The 20,521-nt window shown below is 38.1% G+C and overlaps 2 protein-coding genes and 1 long non-coding RNA gene across 12 annotated transcripts in view; 1 reads left to right on the top strand and 2 right to left on the bottom strand.

Annotated features, from left to right (window-relative positions):
* The window catches only part of acsl6 (acyl-CoA synthetase long chain family member 6), a 96,773-nt gene extending 86,958 nt beyond the window's left edge, over positions 1 to 9,815 (bottom strand). For all 9 annotated transcript variants that reach the window (XM_088603942.1, XM_088603941.1, XM_088603931.1 and 6 more), the window contains exon 1: positions 7,943 to 9,815. The gene's annotated coding sequence lies outside the window, so the exon portion shown is untranslated. The remainder of the gene's footprint in view (positions 1 to 7,942) is intronic.
* Positions 3,342 to 16,864, top strand: LOC148650291 (uncharacterized). 2 transcript variants are annotated; one of them, XR_015926074.1, is made up of 3 exons: positions 3,342 to 3,560; positions 13,158 to 13,299; positions 16,366 to 16,864. It is a non-coding gene; the product is annotated as an uncharacterized LOC148650291 (long non-coding RNA). The 2 variants fall into 2 exon arrangements; XR_015926073.1 differs by lacking the exon at positions 16,366 to 16,864 and having other exon boundaries at positions 13,158 to 13,367.
* LOC148650292 (organic cation/carnitine transporter 2-like) lies at positions 10,873 to 20,338 on the bottom strand. Its single transcript, XM_088603950.1, has 10 exons — positions 19,352 to 20,338; positions 17,646 to 17,749; positions 16,903 to 17,057; positions 16,358 to 16,529; positions 15,632 to 15,758; positions 14,825 to 14,925; positions 13,152 to 13,366; positions 12,659 to 12,841; positions 11,739 to 11,874; positions 10,873 to 11,629 (listed from the first exon to the last, which is right to left on the bottom strand). Exons 1-10 carry the CDS (start codon positions 19,760 to 19,762, stop codon positions 11,533 to 11,535), a joined length of 1,701 nt encoding a protein of 566 aa, XP_088460076.1. The 5' UTR covers positions 19,763 to 20,338; the 3' UTR covers positions 10,873 to 11,532.
* Between the last annotated feature and the right edge of the window lie 183 nt (positions 20,339 to 20,521).

The following is a 20,521-nucleotide window of genomic DNA, read 5'->3' on the forward strand; positions in this document are numbered from 1 at the left end:
TATTTTGGTCACGTGTTGCGATCAGATTCATTGGAGAAAGCAATGATGCTTGGAATGGTCAGTGGAACAAGAAGACGAGGCCGCCAAAGAACGCGGTGGCTCGACGCCATCAAAATGGACACTGGCTTAGGCATAGAACAGCTGAAAGAGAAGTCCAAGACCGGAAAGCTCGGCAAGAGATGTCCTATAGAATCGCCGAGAGTCGGATCCGACTGACCGGATAACATCATCATCATTCCAATGGCTTTGATCAAATATGTGGAGTTTTGATAAGTAGATAAATCTTTCTGTCCTGCTCAAACATCTCAAGTGGCATGTTTGTTGATGTATTGTTATATAATTATCTCCCTCTAAGCCTTGGGTAGCCTAATTAGAAACCTTTCCAACATTTGCTTCCCTTGTTGCAGTTCTGAAAGACTCACTTTGCAAAAGATTTATAAATCTAACAAGAGACAAGGGAAGTTATTTTACCATTAACTTATTTTAGACATCTGAAACTAACCTGCAGAGAAATATTGACACTGAGATAGACTCTCAAATTTGTTAATCATTTTACTTGGGTTCAGCCAGGTGTACTGTACACCAGTAGGTCGGTGTGCACTACTAAATAAGTTATTATTACCTGCTTTCACTGAACTTATTGTAAAGAGAAGCTTTCCTTTTTTATACCTTCTGCAAAGCTGATGATGCAAAAAAATCTCATTTCTTGTTGCACAAGAAAGATGGACACACTTTGTAACAGCAAAGCCAAGCTTCTTCAAAGCTGGCAAACATAATAATAAGGAACAAGTAATCGGTTTATCATGGGATAAACCTTTTACTTGTTCCTTTGCAGCCTATGCATGCTGACGCAGCTACCCACCTGAACATAATAATAATAATATTATTTTATAAAGTGCCTTTAAAAATGGCTCCTCAAAGCACAACAAAACAACAATAAAAGAAAAATACATGATATACAAATGAAAGAAGGTAATTGAAGAGGGTAAAGAATAAAGTAGGAGCAAAGGGACACACAGAACCAGTTAAGTAAAAGCCCTTCTAAAGAAGAAGATTTTGAGTCATTATTTGAAACAGCTCAGGGAGGGTGAGGCTCTGATATCTTTTGAGATAGTTTCAAAGCTCGTGGCATAGCAGGAGGAGGTCCTGTCACCCACAGAGCATACTGTAGATGGGCTAGGGGTCAGAAAGGAGACCACAATTGGGTTACAAAGGCTGTAAGGTGGGGAGTAGGACGACAGAAGTTCAAACAGGTACTGAGGTGATAAGTTATGCAGAGCCTTACAGGTGAGCATGAAGAAGTCGACTCAAAACCTGATAGGAAGCTAATGCAAGGACTCCAGGATAGGAGTAATGTGATCACTTGCACTAGACTGGGTCAGGCTTCTGGCTGCAGAATTATAGAAATGCCATAGTTTGTTGAATGTGGATTTGGATACCCCAGCGAGTGTTGACCAGCTTTTCAGCAACAGTTAACGACAACATAGGATGTAGTCTGGTCATATTTCTGAGGTGGAAAAAAGATGGTTTAACAATATGTTTGGCGTGTGGGTAAGACATCAATCCTGGTTCAAATATCACCCCAAGTTCTTCAATTTAGACTTTTTGAAGATCTTTTTGAAGAAAACTTTGAGTCATCCATGCTTTTATGTCAGAGATGCAATTAGAGAGAGCAGACACAGTCATCAGTGTCAGGTTTGGAATGGACACTTCTAATGTATCTAAAGTAATGGACACTTCAATGTAGATCTGAGTATCATCAACATGGAAATGATAATTTAGGCCATGTGATCTTACTATCTGGCCATGTGGGAACATGTAAATACTGAAAAGCAGTTAGTGTTACAAGAAGTTTTTTACCTGGAAAATTCACAGAAAATCCATAAGAGTAGGGAATTATTGTGAGTGAAATTGAAAAAATAAACACTTAATCAGATCTAATTTCCTGGAAATGAGTTTGCTATAAGAACCACATATGCAAGGCTAACAAAGGACACCAGTTGCTTGAACCGCATTCTGTAACAGAGATAATTGTTTGGATAAGTTGAATCACCTGTTGCTAACCAAGAACAACTTGTAAAATGGAAGAAACTGGTCCTTAATATGTGGAGTTGCTCATCTCTGTGCAAGATTACTAAACAAGTTTCAATTACTGTACTTCACCAAATTATGTACTGTATGCAGTACCTCTCATACAGCATTAATGTCTAAATCTTCGTTAATGGGTAATACATTAGAAAAGGTATTCCTACTCAAATTTGCAAATGAAGCCCAACCTGAAACAGAGGTTCTCACACTTGTCTCATCCAGATCAGTTTTCAAAAGGTCACAGGAAGGACTCCCCACCCCCAGACTCAGCATACAGAAAGAAGTAAATATGGTGTGAATCTGTCATTAATTCTAAGGATATGTAAAACAGAATACTGTCTGGACAGTGTTGCAGTAAACCCCTGATCCAAAAGACCTCCTCCACCCAGTCCTTCTCACAGATACCACAATAAAGTCCTTTGGAACACCACAACACTGAAAATCTTTGTTTTCAGAACTCGCCCAGATGTGCACTCTATTCACAATTACGGGTATTGTCTAGAAATATTTGATTAAAAATCCTATTTCAGATGATGTTTTTAACTGAAACATATTTCAGAAGCCGGGAGACGTGACAACAAACATTAAGAAAAAAAAAAACATGTCACGCAAACATCAAAAAGAATCGCAATGATGGTGCTGCCATCTTGTGACAAAATACATTTGTGGGATGTAAAAATATATCTTACAAAACACTATTGGTTTTAAATTGGATCAAGAAACTTCAAAACTGAGGTGGTTCTTGTTTAAAAGCAGAACCGAATAAAACAACTTCTGTGAACTGAACAATCAAGTCAAGTTAGTATTAGTATTCCTTTTAATAAACGAAAACGTTTTCAGATTTCACAGCCTCTTTTTAAAGACTTCTAAGCTTTATAACCAGGATACCAGGTAATATTTTAATCTATCAAGTATGGAATGTTTAACTTAGCCACTCTGTGGCACCGGGTTTCTGAACATATTCACATTGTAGATCCATTAACACTCACCGTACCTAAGTACTACAGAACAATACAGATATTTTGTGCATGTGAGGAAAGTGTACTGGTGTTGTTAACAATAGACATTATTCTCAAGTGAAGATTTTGCATAACTATCATTAAAAGGATATGTTTGGTTTATTTAGCAAAGAATAACTCCTATGGCTTTCAGAGTTAGTTAAAACGTACTGATTTCTACAGTCGATAAACAGGAAGCAGGAATAATTCGAGAGAGGGAGGGAACCAGTACAACTGCCAAAACTAACTCAGCTGGAACGGCTGTAATTCACGGGGAAAGGGTTGGCATGTTTTGCTGTTGCCAGCAGCAGTGTGATCCCTTGATAACGGGGAAACTCAAAGGTCTCGGAGCACTGGCCTCATTAAAAGAAGCCATGTTTCCACAAAAAGTAGTACCATCCTATATTGACATCAAATGGAACCTGATGACAAGGACTTGAACTTGGAATGCTGCAGTCCTTCTCTCTGGCTATAGTAAGTGTATTTATATCATTCCCATTTCTCAGTTGTTTTAAATGTCTCAAGACATTACACACATACTAAATGTCTACAGCTGCACTACTGTATGCCTTTTGGGAAAAGCCAGCGGCTTTGGAAAACATAAGGGCAAAGCAGTTCAAATTACCAAGAGCCAAAATGAAAATCAATCCCAAACGTGCACTTTGCAATAAATAATTAAAACAATTGTATACTGTATGTATATGGAGAGCAAAGGGAAAAAAATGTTTCACAGACTGGTGGTGTAACAGATTAGTGAACAAAGGGATAGGTCTACAATACCAAGGTTATTAGTTTAAACTGTTGTGTTGTTCTGCAGAACAAATATCTGCAATTTAAAAAAGAAGTTTGCCAGCATGTCTTTTGAAGGTGGGAGGAAACTACTGAGCCCAGGGAAAACATGTATAAACAGTGGAAAAAAATGCAAATTGCACACAATTCCAGTCCCTTACTAGGACCCAAGAGCTGTGGGGCAACAGCACTAAAATGCCACTGTGCCCCCAGTAACATTGGCTATCAAAAGTATTCACCCCCCATGGCCCTTTTCACATTTTGTTACAATATAGAAACGTAATGTATTTAATTGAGATTCTTTGCCATTGGTCAACGCAGAACTATGATGTCAAATTGCAAACACAATTCTAAAGATCCTCCGAGGTTAACTAAATCCTCCTAAATATAAAACAAAATAACTGATTGCACATATTCACCTCCTTTGCTCTGGCACACATACAGTAAATGGTGCAACCAATGGTCTTTACAAGTCACAGTTAGGTGAATGGAATCCACCTGTGTTCAATTAAGGTGTCTTGCACCAGATCAAGTGAAATACATCTATCGCTAGGAGGTCCCACGTTGATTTGTACAGCTCCCTAAAAAAATATATCATGAAGACAAGAACATTCAAAGAAAACCTGGGTTATTGCAGGGTAAAGCACCAACCAGGGTAGGGGTATAAAAAATCTAAGACTAAATATCCCCCAGAGAACAGTAAAGTCCATTATAAAGAAATAGAGGAAATATGTCACAACTGTGAATCTGTGCAGAGTCAGGGAGGCCATCAGGAGGACTATGACAACTCTAAAGGAATTACAATCTTCCAGGGCTGAGATGGAAGAAACCTTATATGACAACAATTGCCTGGGTGCTTCACTTAATTAAGCTTAATGGGAGAGAGGCAAAAGACAGCCATTGTTGAAAAAAAATCTCACATCAAATCTCAACTAAGAGTGGCAAGATCAAATTACAGTGTGTCAGAAAGCGTGTGGGAAAGAAATTCTGAGACCAAGTGGAAGAAGATTTTGTGCCCTGGTGAAACGTTGGTAAATGCTAAGCTTGGCACAGCAGTGGAGTGGAGTAACATCACATCCTGAGAATCTCATCTATTGTGAAGCATGGTGGTGGCATGGGGATGTTTCACTGTGTCAGGACCTGGAAGATTGATGAAAGTAGAAGGCAAAATAGATGCAGCAAAATACTGAAAAATCCTGGAGGAAAACCTGCTGTAGTCAACAAGAGACTAGGGAGAGGGCTCATCTTGCAGCAGGACAATAACCCAAAACATACAGCCAGAGTGACACTGGAAGGCTTAAAAACAAAAAAGTCAGTGTTATGGAGTGGCCCAGTCAAAGCCCAGTCCTCAATCCAATTGAGAATCTGTGACAGGATTTAAAAATTGTTGTTTTCCAATGGTCCCAATCCAACCTGAGGGAGCTTGAGGAATTTTGCAAAGAACAATGACAAAGCTAGCAGACACTTAACCAAGAAGATTTACAGCTGTAATTTCGGCCAAAGGTTCTTCCACCAAATATTGACTCAAGGGGGTGAATACGTATGCAATCAGTTACTGTATTTTCTGTTTTCTATTTGTAACTTAGGAAGATATGTAGAGTTTTGGTTTTCACTTTGAAATACTGTTTTGTGTCAATCAATGGAAAAAATTAAAATACATTATTTAATACAAATTAAATACAATATGATTCCATGTTGTAACACTATAGAATGTGACTATATCCAAGGGGGGTGAATACTTTTGACAGCTACTGTGTAATAAACTGCAACACCTTCGGTTTGGGATGCTGTAGCAAGCAATTCTTTTTAACAGGTGAGTCTGGTGAAAACAGAATGTGGCTGTAAGGTTCAAAACTATAACTGTCACACCCCACACTCTCCCTCGCAAACGCCGTTCTATTCCTGTCACACCCCACACTCTCCCTCGCAAACGGCGTTGCATTCCCAAACCCACTGTTTCAGAATCTCATTCCTAATTGAACCCATCACATTCCCACATGCACTAGATTCCATAAATACTCACTACTGAACCAATTATCCAACCACATCCCTTTCCTTTCAGTATTTAAAGTTTCCTCACACACCAACCCATGCTCACTATTGAGAAGCCTCCAGTAGTATTCTTTTGTGTGTGTTTCTAAGCCTTTTTGACTGATCTTCTGGTGCCAAATCTTTGCTCCTGCCTTTTGACTACATCTTTTGGATTTCTCTTGTTACTGGACTCATTGCCTCCCTAATTGACCTAGCCCCTGGATTTCATCATTTGGATTGTCCCTGTGCTACTCTGCGTTCTGCGGGATACATGGTTACACATTAGGATCCTCCTATTCTACCAGTTGGTTTCCTGACAATAACAAGAAGAAAAAGTCTAAGTTCTTCTTTGAGCCCCTAACTAAATTTCTACAAAGTCTCTCTGCTTAGTGACTTCACAATTTGTCTTCTTAATTCTGATGTAGAAACTACAGTTTCTCTTGAAACAATTTCAAAAAGTCTCAGACTTCTCCTTATCTGATTTGTTCCCCCTCTATTTGAAATCATACAGTGAAAGTTCTGCCTCTGTATCCAGAAAACAGATGTTGAGCCAACAATTGGAAGCCATTATTTTTTGTTTTTTAAAACACCTGACCAGCAGACTTCTTTAAACAGGCAAGGTGACTGAGGATCGTAGCTCATTCCCCACAGCTTTCTGGGTAATGTGGTTCAGGACATCCATCTTGTCTCAACCTACTATCCTCTTACAATATATGGTATACACACAGACATTCATTTTCAGTCCCCACCTGGGATTAAAATCTACACTTTTCTGTTCAGGAACACAGAAGACTGACACTGCCATCAAGTGGAATTACCATAGGAACAGCAGTTCTGAAAAGTCTGGAATCAAACACCTAAGGTGGTACATTATAAATCCATTAACATTTCATTATGCCAATAGTCAATTGTTACTTTTTCTGTACACTCATTAATGCATACAAATATTTTATAAAAACCTTTAAAATAAGCAAATGAGTGATTTATTAATGAAAAATGAGAATATGCAATGCCTCATTTTATAATGCCTAGTTTAATAACATTCATCTGTTTCAAAGAAAAAGGCACATCCTAAAAATGCTGACTTTATAAAATCTCCTCATAATGCATTTAAAAAAACATTGACTAAGCATTCTTTTAGGATTCTCACCACAACTAGAATTAAGCAGGCAAAAAGGTGTTACACAAAAGATCATTGAATAGATTAACAATTCTAGATTAACAATTCTTCATTAACAATGTGCTAATGAAATCAGTATAATTATACTACAAGTCGGTATGTCACATGTGCTGGGTGTGAATGTGTGTTGTTTGGGCTAACCTCTGCCTTATCATCACATATGATGTTATTCCTCAGTGCTGTTTTTCCCACATCACAGATATTAACTATTCCTGTTCAGTTTGTTAATGGGGACATTTTAGGCAGATACAACTAAATGTGTGGCTGTGGCAGTATTCTATTCCTCCAGTCAGCCACATTATTAAATAAATAGTTTCCCCTAGAGACTACACCTTCCCAGAGACTCCTGGTTCTTAAAGACATCTGCTGTACTTTAATGCAACTTATGAAAGCTGCAGTAGCCTCAAGAAAGAAAGTGAAAGCAAAAACAATTTCAGTTTTAAACAAACAACGCTAAATTCAATTTTTAATTATACTAGGTTCTTACTTTTACCCATCAATTTAATCTATATCATTACATCACATTTCATGGAAATTACACTCATTTTGTCATTTAATGACATTTTGTCAAATTAGACAGTTTTACTTTCATACTTATAACGGACAACCACTGGATGTAAACAAAACATCTTATAGAGAATGATTACTGATTGATTACTTTTGTGTATTTATTAGATTGCGCTTTTAAAATTAGATTCTCAAACTCCACACTATTTTAAGAAATGATATTTAAACTTTACTTTTCAGTTTCAAATTTGGTACAAACAGACTGTACAAGCAGCAGTACCTTTTTAGTCGGGATCTGAAATCTGTATCAGCTTACAGTAGGTCTGCTGTACATAAACATTTCTCTTACCTTAAAATGTATATTCCATGTTCCATTGTCTAGATGTTCAAATAAATCCATTGTAAAAGCATTAAAATAGATTAAAATGTTCTCTCGCAGGTTCCATTCACCAGCTATTCACAATGTTAGCTCTGTCTCTGCTTTCTTTACTTTCACTTTTTATTTCTGCCTAAAACCATACCAGGGGGTGGGAAAAAAGTGTGAGTCAAAAAGAAGCTTACAGTCCTTTTGCAACGCTTTGAAATTAACAATTGTGTGGTTCGTGACACACTACACAACCTAAAGTGAATCAATCTCTTTAATTGAAATGTGAATTCTAATGCTTAATGAAGTACTTTCACATAAGAGAATAGGGTACACAGCTTTACAGCCTTATTTCAGAATCAGTGTAAAATGAACCAGAGTAAAGTAGAAAAGCATTGAAAACAGAATAGAAAGCATTTTCCTGAAGTTACTTCTTACAGAGTAGATTTTTTATTCAATCATCTGTAAGCTTTAAGTTCTTTAATGTCCATTGCAGACATTTAACTTACATCATTATCAAATGAACTAGGTTTCATGGTGGTTTCTTACATTCAACTTTATCCTTACATTTTTCCATAAAAATCACATCTCCTAGAATAGATTTCCCTGTGTGAAATTTAGCTATCCCAGGGCATTTCTCGATACAAATAGGGGTGTACCCCAGTGTCCTGCCAAATTTCCAGCTGGCCTTCATCAATCATGGCCTCCTAATAATGCCCATCTTTGAACTGGCTTCAATTACAACGTTCTCCTCCCCACTGATAGCTAATGTGTGGTGAGCATTCTGGCACACTCTGGGTACCATCATATTATCCAGGTGGGTGCTGCACATTGGTGGTGATGGAGCAGAGATCCCATGAACTGTAAAGTGCTGTGATTGGAGTGACTGGAGATAAAGCACTATATAAGTGCAAAGAATTATTATTTTTTAATTTGTTTGCAATGGCCATGTGACCACACTGACTGACACTGTCAATGTGGATTCCTCTGGTATCCTAACTCTTGTTGTTCTGCTCTCAGGGGAATCTGCATGGTCTTTCTTCCACCGATCTTTCACTCTCAACTCATGACATGTCTTCTCATACATTCTCTTCATGATCATTAATTTCCAGGCACTTGAGCATTCACATTTACTCTGCATCACCCGGCTTCTCATACTTGATCTTTACTCTCCACCTTCAAAACCCCACACAGGACATTAGTCAATGGATCTTCTCCCCAACTCCACTAACAACCAGTAACTTCTGGCTATCTCAGCTGGTCCTGTTTGGTCAGGGACATCTCTCTTGCAGCCCTGACATAGACACAAAAGGTGTGTAAACAGAGAAATCGACATTCTATCAGTAGTAAAAATCAAGGAATAGCACACGCTGACCTCAGGGTATCTTGATTCCTCTCCTCTCTCAGCTGTGGCAGTATTCTACTCCTCCAGTCAGCCTTAGTTCCTTAGTTCCTCAGCAGCACACTTCGACCCCATTGTGCCCAGCAAATGAACTACCAATCTAGGAATATTAGACATTGTTCCTCTGTCCCCTACACTAATTTTCTGGGCAAATAATACTTACTTACTTTATTGTCCCAGATGGTAAATTTTCTGTGCAGGCAAGTAAAACACTTAACACATTGCATAATATATTTAACACAACATGAACCCATTAACAAATAAGAGACATATTTGTATACAATAGGTACCACTCTAGCAATTTTAAAGCATTCACTATATAAGCGCCTGTGACAGTCCTAAAACATTACTACAGTGCAAGCCTTTACTAATGAAGAACTCTCTTCTAGAGTTCACACTCTACATCCTTCCAGGCTGAATGTTCAACAGAGACTTAAACCCCTTTCCTCCTAGCTGTTCTTATTAATTAGCCAGAGCAACAGCTAATTTCACACAATTAAATTCCACAATTCCAACACAATTCCTTTCCTGACAGCCCCATTCCATCATGTGGAGTTTCACTGTCATTTCGACCAGCTGTGCCTCGTTCCACTGGGTTTTTCCATTAACATTGCTCTCTCTCCAAGACCCATCTCACAACCTCAGAGGCCAGTTCAATCTGGGAGGCAATTTAATAAATACATTACTTAAATATTAAATACATGTAAAGTCACTGAGTTTTGATTGTTGAGAAAACTGTCTGTCTCAAAGTTTGTCTCAGGTCTTCATTTTTTCTTTTTTATCCTGTTTTTAGGCATGCTTAGACATCAAACATGACACTAAGAGAGCATGTAACTCTCCTTACACAGAAAGACAGGATTTTCTTTTAAGAGTGATATAGTTCATCAGGGATGGTTCATACTGTATATGCTTCAATATATTGCTTTAAGCATAGAGTGGAGAAATGATTTTTGTTTGGTGGAATGCTAAAAACATATTACAAATGGCTATGTAAGAGAATAAGCAACAATAAAAATGAGGTGTTAGATATATCCCAAGATACTGAATGCTTATGTGGGTGTTTTGTCATTTTAACTTCTGCTTGTAACTGCTGTATGACAGATGCTGTACACTTGAGAAATTCCCCTTCAGCTGTATTATTGTTTTGCTTGAAAATTCCCTGTAACTCCCTCTTTGTTAGAAAGGTTTTCTTTCAAAGTTTTCTTGCTGAAACCTAAATTGAAAGCACATCTTTTATTTTTGTCTGTACCAAAATGGTTTTTCTTACTTATCAGTTCTCTGTCTGATCAGTTTTATTTTTTTTCCCAAAGAAAAATATCTTGCTTGGATATTTTCATTTATTTTACACATCATTGACAGCATATTGACGGTTTCCCAAGAAGTTTAGTTTGCTTTGTAGTGGGTTAGTTTGCTTCTTACACAGGCTGTCTCTAGCCATCAGGTTACATGAAAAACAAACCACCACCCCCATTCTGTAATTACAGATTTATGATGCAGGGGCAGGCCACACAGGTCTAATTATTAATTTATTTAAATACTCATAATATTTCTATCCATAATATGAGAATGTAGAGACATATGATGTAAATAAGCAAACAGGGAAACTGAGGGGTGCTTTAAAATTGCTAGAGTGGTACCTATTGTATACTTACAGTACATACACAGAACAATAGGGCCCCTAGGTTACTTTGAAGAATCAATTTGTCATATTCTCATTGATCGTGTAAATTATTCATAATTTCATAATGGTATTACCACAAATAATGTTTTTTGCTTTTGAAAGATGACCATTTTTTCATTCTAATACACACTCAAAACACATCTTTTTTTAACATAAAAATCCCAGTTACAGTAGTGTATGTCAGGCATTTATTTCATATAATATTAGTGTAAAATTGCTGAACAAATATTGAAGCTGTTTTTAAACCCACAATTAAAGAAGGCATTCTATTGAGCTATCTTATTCCTTCAGAATTTTTTTTTTTTCTGCTTGCTAACTATCTCTCCTGTCTTTCCAATGCTGTAATTATGCTGGAATATTGTGTAGATGGAGCCACAATATCCAGTCTTGAGCTCTTTGGCCTGTGATTTTGCTCATCCTAATGCCACAGCTGGGTTAGGGGCAATATTTCTTCTTAGAAAGTAGACGTCTTTTTGTGAAGAGGAGACTGTATTACAGTTTGTCTTCCTTGCAAATGACAGTAATGTTGATTTCAGCCTCGGTTAGATTCTTAAGGTTACCAGAGTGTGTTTTATTCTTAGCTTTCATCCTGTGAACAGAGAAAAAAAACAGATTTAATAAAGATAAATGTTCGCACAAACAGGCAAGGACTTGTTTGCTTAAACTCGACTGCAGATGTAAACATGAAGAGGCCTCACCCTCTGAGCCTTTGCATCTGGTCGATGGTCTCGGGGAGGGGCATATTAAAACTTTCAGGCAAAGCGAAGGACAGCAGTCCGGAAAAAATGGCTAGACTGCCAATAAGAATGTAAGGCAAAAACTTGTCGTAGTTGCCTGTCAAAACAAAAGTGGACAGAATTGCTGTACACCATGAGTAGAAAATTAACAAAAACATAAAAATGTTGAAGGCTTCCGTAAGAGTAAGGCTTCTTAACTTATGTCCAGGACCTTAGCCTCTACTTAAATAACTTGTTGCACTACGCTGCGGGGGGGGGGGGGGGGGCGTTCAGTGTGGCATCGCGTTACTTTAGTAGCCACTGCTGTACCGGCTGATCAAGGGCGAGCCACAGCTGTGAGGGCTCTTTAAAGACATACTGAACACTTCCCCGGAGGGAGGAGCAGGAATATTCCAGCGACAGTCCCGGAGGAGGGCTGGGACCGAGCTTAAGGCCGTTGTCTTTTCTTTTCAGCCTGTCTGTTTTGCAAGTTCACTGGGACAGGCTGACCTTTTTCCACAAGTTGAGTTTTATTTTAGATCTGGCGCTCCCTAAATAGGGGGAAGTCCAGTCTGGTCCCCGCCGCCAAGCAGGTTCTTTTTCCCAGGCTGGATCCCGTTAGACAGGGAAAATCCAGCCTGGTGCCGCTTTATACAGCGATACGTTTTTTCTATTTGGTTTGTTTTTCTGTTTTCTGCTAATCTCAAACTGGCTCCTCCCACTCCTACACTGCTACAAACTGTATACAGTATAAAAAGTGCATTGCTGGAGCACATGAACCAAGGATCACCAACTGGGAGGCCTGTATGAAGCCGCTTTTTGCTTTTTGATGTCTCATCTTAATTCACCAGTTTGTTTGGTCTTCCCTGAATGCTGAGACAGAGGCTGGCAGCTTGTCTTACCCAGGTAGATAACATAGGGAGAGATAATGTTGCCAATTCGAGCTGCCATGGAGCAGGTTCCCATTGATATGTTCCTCACGACGGTGGGGTACAGCTCGGCAGTGAAGGCGTAAACCACACAGAAAGCAGACGTGATGCCAAATTTTCCCACCATTTCCAGAGAAATCGCCAGGGCATGTAGATCTAATTGTAAGAAGCAGGACCGTCACCATGATGAGTTATTCGAATTTAAATAAAAGATTGCAGTGAAAGTATAGTTGAAATTATACAGATCTTACAGCTGTGGGAAACTTGTGAGAAGGTAGCACAAATGCAGTGTTGTACAAAGTAATTTTTCTCAAGTTATTAACTGCCTCACATTCAAAAAAAAAAAGTTATTGTTCTTTGGTAGTATTTGTGCAATATTTTGGTCATATTGTGTGTATGAACCAAAGATTCAGTACAAGCACTCTCAAGGTCATTTCCTCCGGGTTTCCTATGTGGTACGTCTTACCTGCAGGAACCATTTGGATGAAGAGAGTAACAGCTCCCCCAAGAAAGAGAGTGGAAGATTGGCAGTAGCGCCTGGGGACATATTTCAGCAGTAGCAGGGCTGCGATGTATGCGGGCACTTCCACAATGCCAGAGAGAAAACAGTTGAGGTAGGGATTCCCGTGCAAGTTGGCAGTGTTCAAAGTCAGCGCATAGTAAGCCATGGTTATTATTATCCTTCAGGCAAAGTAAGAACATAAAAAATAAGAAGACTGAAAACCAGAAGTGGTCATGTGACTTACTTGCAACTACTTGCACATTTGGCAGGTTTGTAGCTAAGTGGATCTAAAATTTAATGTAGCATCTTCTTGAAAGAGCTCAAAATCTGCACTTCAGCAACCTAGCTGGGAAGTCTGTTCGAAACACTTACAACTCTTTGAATGGGAAACAGATGAATACAGAGAAGGCAGTAGTGAATAACAAGGTATAACATGAACGCCCATTCATCTATCTATTTTCTAACCGTTTTATCTTCTTCTGGGTTGCGGGGGAGCTGGAGCCTATCCCGGCAAGCAATGGCTGAAACACCTGGTACACCCTGGACAGGATGCCTGTCCATCACAGGACACAGACACAGACACAGACACACTCCCAAGCACACCACAGACAATCTTCACAGAAGCCAATTAGCCTACTGTCACGCCCTCTGCAGCCAGAGGGCGCTCCTACTCTGTCCTGTCCCTGTGTGCTTTGCTGTCCTTCTCTCTGGGGCTATATATTTCCAGGTCACTCATTCCCCTTGTCTCAGCATTGACATTTGGATGTCCTGAGACCAGCCTAGCACCTGGTCACCCCACGTCCGCTGCCTGAGGGCACTGGTTTCTATTCGACTCCTGAACTGCTGAGCCCGGGCTAATCCCCCGTTCCGCCGCTATGCGTATGGGTCTTTTTCCGCTATCCTGCCTCTCCACGGTTCGTCCCTTCCAACATCCATGACACCTACAGTACCAGTATGTCTTTAGACTGTGGAAGGAACCCGGAGCAGCCAGAGGAATCAACCATGTGAACAAGGGGAGAACATACAAGCTCCACACAGATAGGACCGCAGGTCCAGACTTGAACCCAGGGACCTCAGCATTGTGAGGCAGCAATGATAACTGCTGCACCTCCATGCCACCAATAACAATAGACAAATACTATTAATAACTAATGTTATTTGATTATGGTCAAAATTGCCCAGTGTCATAAATTTATCCATTTGTATTTTAAATTCTGCTAGAAATGTTTTCAATCCAGACTAAGTAAATTATTTTACAGTAAAGTTACATAAAACAATTGATCTGATGTAGTAATTGTGAATGAAAAACTTATACTTACAATACAACACTGTCACTGGAGCGCATGTCTGTGAAAGATGCCAGTTGGTGAGCACTGACAGCTCCATTTCAAAAGGATTAATCACACCAACTAGACCAACAATGTTTCCTTCCTGAATACATACCACTGTATGTATCAGTATTTTAATAGATTTGAGTGGTTATCTGACACCTAGTGACTTACACCACTGAAGTCCTTGTGGAAAAAGCATATTTGTCACCAAGATCATTTTCACATGAATGCATTATAACCTGGAACACAGGATAAATTTCTCCACTTGGCTTTTTTGTGATTTCTGTTGATACAAATGACACTCACCACAAAAGTGCAGATATGATGGTGATTAAGAGAATATTGCAGCTCCTTAAAATGTCTAGAATGGTGTGTGTATGCTCTTTTTTAGCAACTGCATGTTCTACCTAGAAAAAATAATAATCAGAAGAACAAATATATTAAAATAGTACTGCAGTACAAATTTGTCCTTATTATAATGGAATAAACAAACTGTTTTATCACAGTAATGTGGTGATAAAAACTGGACTGTCCAGAAAATGGACCAGGAAATGTCCAGGAAATTACAGTTCCTCTCACTTTAAATGGTTTCTTATCAAAGATCTTGTTTGAAAGTTTGTTGAACTGCCTGCAGCAGGCATTCATGCTATTTCCTTTGGAAATCCCCCACTTTGTTTTAAGGCACAGACCTCCCAAGACAAAAATATCCTGAAAGATGTGTCACATAAGCACAATCAATGGGGGATTTGGAAAAGAAAAGAACTACTGGAAAATTGTGTGTCCTTAAAAGACCTGAACTGCACATTCCTGTGAAATGAGGTCTTGTTTGTCTTTTTGCAAGTCCTGAAGGCTTCATTCACATGACCTGATGATAGTAAGTAATACACTAACACACTGTGGAGCTGAATACAAGATGCAGTGATGGGGTTTATTTAGCTATTCAATAACACATATAATTTGTATTAAATTATTTAAATCCTGCTTCTTTTGCCAAAGCAAACAGAGAAAGAGCTATGGCTAATCTACAGTAGGACATGATGAATTGTTTATTCTCTTAGTGCAGTTAAAAGAATAAAATACTTGATAGTGCAAGACACACACAGCTACAGTTACCTCTGTGGGGCTGAATATGATGTCAGGGGGGGTGATTCTGTTCTTTTTGGCTGCTTCTCTCAGTATGGCCTCCGCCTCCTCCACTCTGCCCTGAGACAACAACCACCGTGGAGACTCAGGAATGAACCTGCGTCACACACTCATGTTAGAACACAGACTAGGATAGCAAGGATGAGACTATATGATATATAACTTCACACTACTTGTTATCCTGCATTATGGTATCACACTAAAGGCCTAGAAGGAAGGCTCCCTAAAGATGGTAAATAAACACCGGAAGCAGAAAGTGAGGAAGGATTGGATGAGTAAAGGTTGTTGCCATTTTTCCAACTTTATTCAGGAATTTATTCAAATTTAGATTTTTTATGTGTAGATTTTTTTAGAATTAGATATTAAAAATACAACTTGATTTAAAAAAAAACCTATTTAGTTTATTTCAATATTGATTTGAAAGCTGAAGACTGGGTTGTAGCACCAGTAGACCATCAGGGAATTTATGAATTATTTTGACATAATTACTGAAAACAATTAACCCATCCATCCTTTACCCACAGTTGTTTCATCTTAAGGAGAGTGGGGGCAAGATTAGAAAAGTGTATCATTTATTTAAAGGGGAGATTTATCTTAGACTCTCTAAGTGGGCTAAACTTCAATCCCTCAAAAAGGTAAATGTCCAGTTAAGTGACTCCCCTCTATTTTCTGCCTCTATTGTCTTTTCACACTCACCACCACAGTGGGACATAGAGGATTCCAGAGGCAGCCATGGTCACCAGCAGAGCCCTCCAGCCCCGCAGAAAGTATGCTGCCACAGGCATCAGCATGTAGCCAACGGCCGAGCCAAAAAAGACCCCCAGGGAGCAAAATACAACACGAATAGACTTGCTCAAAATTTCTGATCCTGTCAGAGTACAAAAGAAAATCATGGACAGGGCAGGCCAATTTTCAATTTTCATAGCAAGAGTCAATAAAATGAGTAAAAAATGCCCATTCTTTCAACAATTTTTGTAGGCCATTGGCCTGTATGTTGTAGTTATTTGAAAATTACATTAGACATTAGACTTCAATTTATTGCATTGTTAAAATACTGTACTGTATATTGCCTACCAAAACCAAGTAAAGATTCACTGACTGAAGTTGCATTGATATAGAGATTTACTATGAAATAATCTAATCTCTTTGTCGCAAAATGTATAATACTGTATGTAACTGTAAAATATAGAAATATTCCCAAAATCTATATTTAAGTGGTCTTGTGTAGGTCATCACTTTACCTAATACAAATGCAACCACATAGTTGGAGAAACCACCAAAGCCCACAAAGAAATACATCATGCAGAACACCTCCCAGCTGGGTGAGAAAATCTGGATAAAGGTGAAAAACGTCTGAATTGCCATCATTCCAAAAAGAACCGGCTTCCTCCCAAACCTGCAAATAAAAATAAAACAGGAAAACAGAAAAAAGTAGGAACTAATAATTCAAGTTGGGTGGCTTGCATGTTCCTGTGGCAGTGTTACAATGTGTTACAGTGTTACATATACAGTAAACACATGAAAAGGCTGTAAATAAGAGTAATTTTGTAGCTACAGTACAGTTCACAAACACCAAAGAGTGTTACATTAATACAATGTGACCAATGTTTGCATCTGTAATGGCAATGTCCAGGTATGCAATGTCCAAAAGTAATCGTGCAAGGAAATATGGACTCATTGGCCCATTTGGAAAAATACCAAAACTTTATTTAGTAGTGCAGCTGAGGTAAAATAACTTTAAGTTATTTTTATCTTGGTCACTGGAAGATGAATTGAAATACACTTCAGAGAGACTGAGGAGATAGCTCATACAGGATACTGTATGAGGATGAACCTTCAAAGACTGCTGTTAGTTTGAAAATTAAGATTCTGTTTTGAAGCAGACTTAGACTATGCTATACTATCGATGTACACTATGGGTCTTTATACTGTACATGCAAAACAGTTCAGTAGGATCTGTGCTCATAAATACTGTATACAGTACCTGTCAGACAGTTGTCCAGAGACAAAGGTTCCAACCAACACACCCAGGAATAATACTGATGATGTCAAAGGTACCTTCCACTCATTTTCACAAACAATGTCCCACTGTAACATATAAATGTATTACAGCACAGATCTTTTTTCTATTTGCATTTGTATTTGACAGAACAAAGTAAAATAGCAGTGTGTTACCAAAACCAATTTATTAAATAGCACAACAGCATGTTTATTACGCTGTAAATTTTATCATGTTTAGTTAATGTCTTGTCCTATTAAGACAAACAACTTGCTAAAACAAAGTTTACATTTTCTCAACTACAGCTACTGCCATAAAACAATTTTGAGTGTATACAAGTGTTTGCTCTAACCCATCACTTTCTAACTGTTGTCAATGATTGGATGAGTCATCAGTTATTCATCGCCTGAAATGAAGATGAGCCAAAGGTTAATGCATTTAAAACCCTTTCAACAATAAAAGACTTCAAAGGACATTTATAGTTTTTTCAGCAAAATACTTATTTTTATTATATTTTTGTCTTTATCACAATCTTAATTTATAGCTTACCTTACAGTTATAAATTGTAAGTACATAGAGAAAAACGCCATAAAAATAGAACTGTGTTATAAAGGTGAAAGCCCAGTGATCTTCCGAACAATAATAGTGTTACATAGTGCACCTGCTAGTGGAGTTTGGGAGGGATGAGAACAGTGAAGGTCTCCTTCACCTCTGCTACGCTAACTCATAATTCTCCTTGTATCCACTTCCTGAAAAACGATAAATACCATAATACTGTAGTTCCTCTCTTCCTCACATTTCTCTTTCTGCATCTCTCCTCCACCCCATCTCCACATTTGCAGATCACCCTTAGTTCGTCATCCTACAGTCTGGTGGGTTCAGCCAAAATACAGTATCTTACACAGAACCCCAGTCCTCAATAAACATTCCTAAATTCATTTTCTTCTTGGGTGATTGTATTTATTTGGAATGGTTGTTTAAAATTAACATCCAAGTTAATATGTCCTTAAAAGGTTCTATTTTAACACTAACCATTATGCCATTGCATTTTAATGAATAATGTAAATGTAATTTACAGCAAATTAATTCATTTACTGCTGCTTCATCAATAGATGAACTCATAGACAGTTCTGCCAAAAATCTAGAAGAAAGACTAGTGCTGTAAATGAAGAAATATGGACAATCTACCTATTGCAAGAGGCTCTGCAAAGAATGTTTTATTATACAGGACAAAATAAAAAACAAAATCCAGTCAATGATTCTGATAATGATTAATATAAGACATTCTTTCAAGCATTACAAAAAGAATAATTAACAGACCATAGGTCTTCATTCTTAACAACAGTCTAAAGGTTATACTTTATACAGTACATACAACATCTCTGTTGCTTAGTTTGTACTGTTTGTTCACATTGCTGATGGTAAATGTATCCTTATCAAAGGTTTTGATTCTTTTTATGCTGAATAGTCTAGTACCAGGAATGCACTGTACTTATTAGGTAACACTAATGGCCATTGTTAAACTTTAAAGTCAGTATTTTCTGAGCATTAAAAGGACTTTTTAAAAACATTTTGGTAAATAAAACTGCAAATATACACACTTAAAGATGTATATAGACACTGCTGACTGAAAACTGCCATTCTTGTCTGAAAACAGCAACAGATAATGCATTATCAGAATTGACACTTACCTCTGTTATAATAGTGGACTCGTATGTCTCATTGCTGTATTTCCAACCGTCCTTACAGCTCTCCTGTTCTATGTCACTTACATTTACTTCAAAGCCTGGTGTATAGTTTAAATCAGAAAAATTTTTGATCTCCTCCAGTCTGTATCTTGTACACTTACTGTGTTGCTGTTTTCCATCCACATTCACTATAGGGATGGCCACATTTTTCCACACTTCACTTATATTGGCCTCTTCAGGTATCAAACATTCATGGGGTGGGCTGTCACCCACAAAGACAATGTAAAGACCAGTAAATCCATTAGGAAGAATGCTGGCAGCCAGAGAAAAGAAAACCATCTGTTGGAAAGGCCCCCATACTCCGAGGAAAGATGTAATTTCATCATAATCTCTCATCCTTTGTATTCCAGGCATTCTCACTTCTTCCTTAGTAAAGGAAAAGGCTGAGACTAACTAGCAGTCTAATTAAACAAGTTCTACTTTCTGGCATTGTTGCATCTGTCAGATTCTTTAGAAGCAAAGTCTTACTCTTTGTACTAAGCGCCATATTTGAAGCTCTAAAGTTAATTTTTTACACTCTCCCAAGTTGTTTTTTTTTAATGCAGAAATTTGATTGCAAATCAAATAACCTTTTTATTGCTCTAGACATGGTAAAAAATGTTATAGGCCATATTTTGTAATCGCTTATCTGGTGTGAGAGAGAGGATGATGATTAATTTGTTTTAATGGCTCCTAAAAAAGGACTACAGGCCCATCTGCACTGAGCAAATGTTGCAGGTCTTTGCAGGTTTTCCCTCAACTTATAACCATTTTTCTGGGTACTTCTGAAACCACCCGCAAAACACCAGGATTTGGCACAATGTGAAAAAAAGCTTGAAGACTGGCAAATTTGCAACCTGTGAAAAGCAGAGTCTCTTCTCCATGTCATCATGGGTAAGAGATCACAGAAACAGTCAACACTTTGTGTCTACCAATTTTTTACCTTAGATTCTAAGTTGTAAACTGAATTTATTTTTAACTTCAAAACATATTACCATTTTTTTTATTTGCACAATTGTGTCAAAGGATTTGATAGTCTGAGCAACAAGAAGTGTTTCATAATTAGAAACAGGTCAGTGTGCACTTTTTCTTTCTTTACTGTTGCCACTAAATTTATTACCTACACATGACCAA

Source organism: Lepisosteus platostomus, chromosome 13 (genome assembly GCF_059453375.1).
Source record: "Lepisosteus platostomus isolate fLepPlt1 chromosome 13, fLepPlt1.hap1, whole genome shotgun sequence".
Lineage (NCBI taxonomy): Eukaryota > Metazoa > Chordata > Actinopteri > Semionotiformes > Lepisosteidae > Lepisosteus > Lepisosteus platostomus.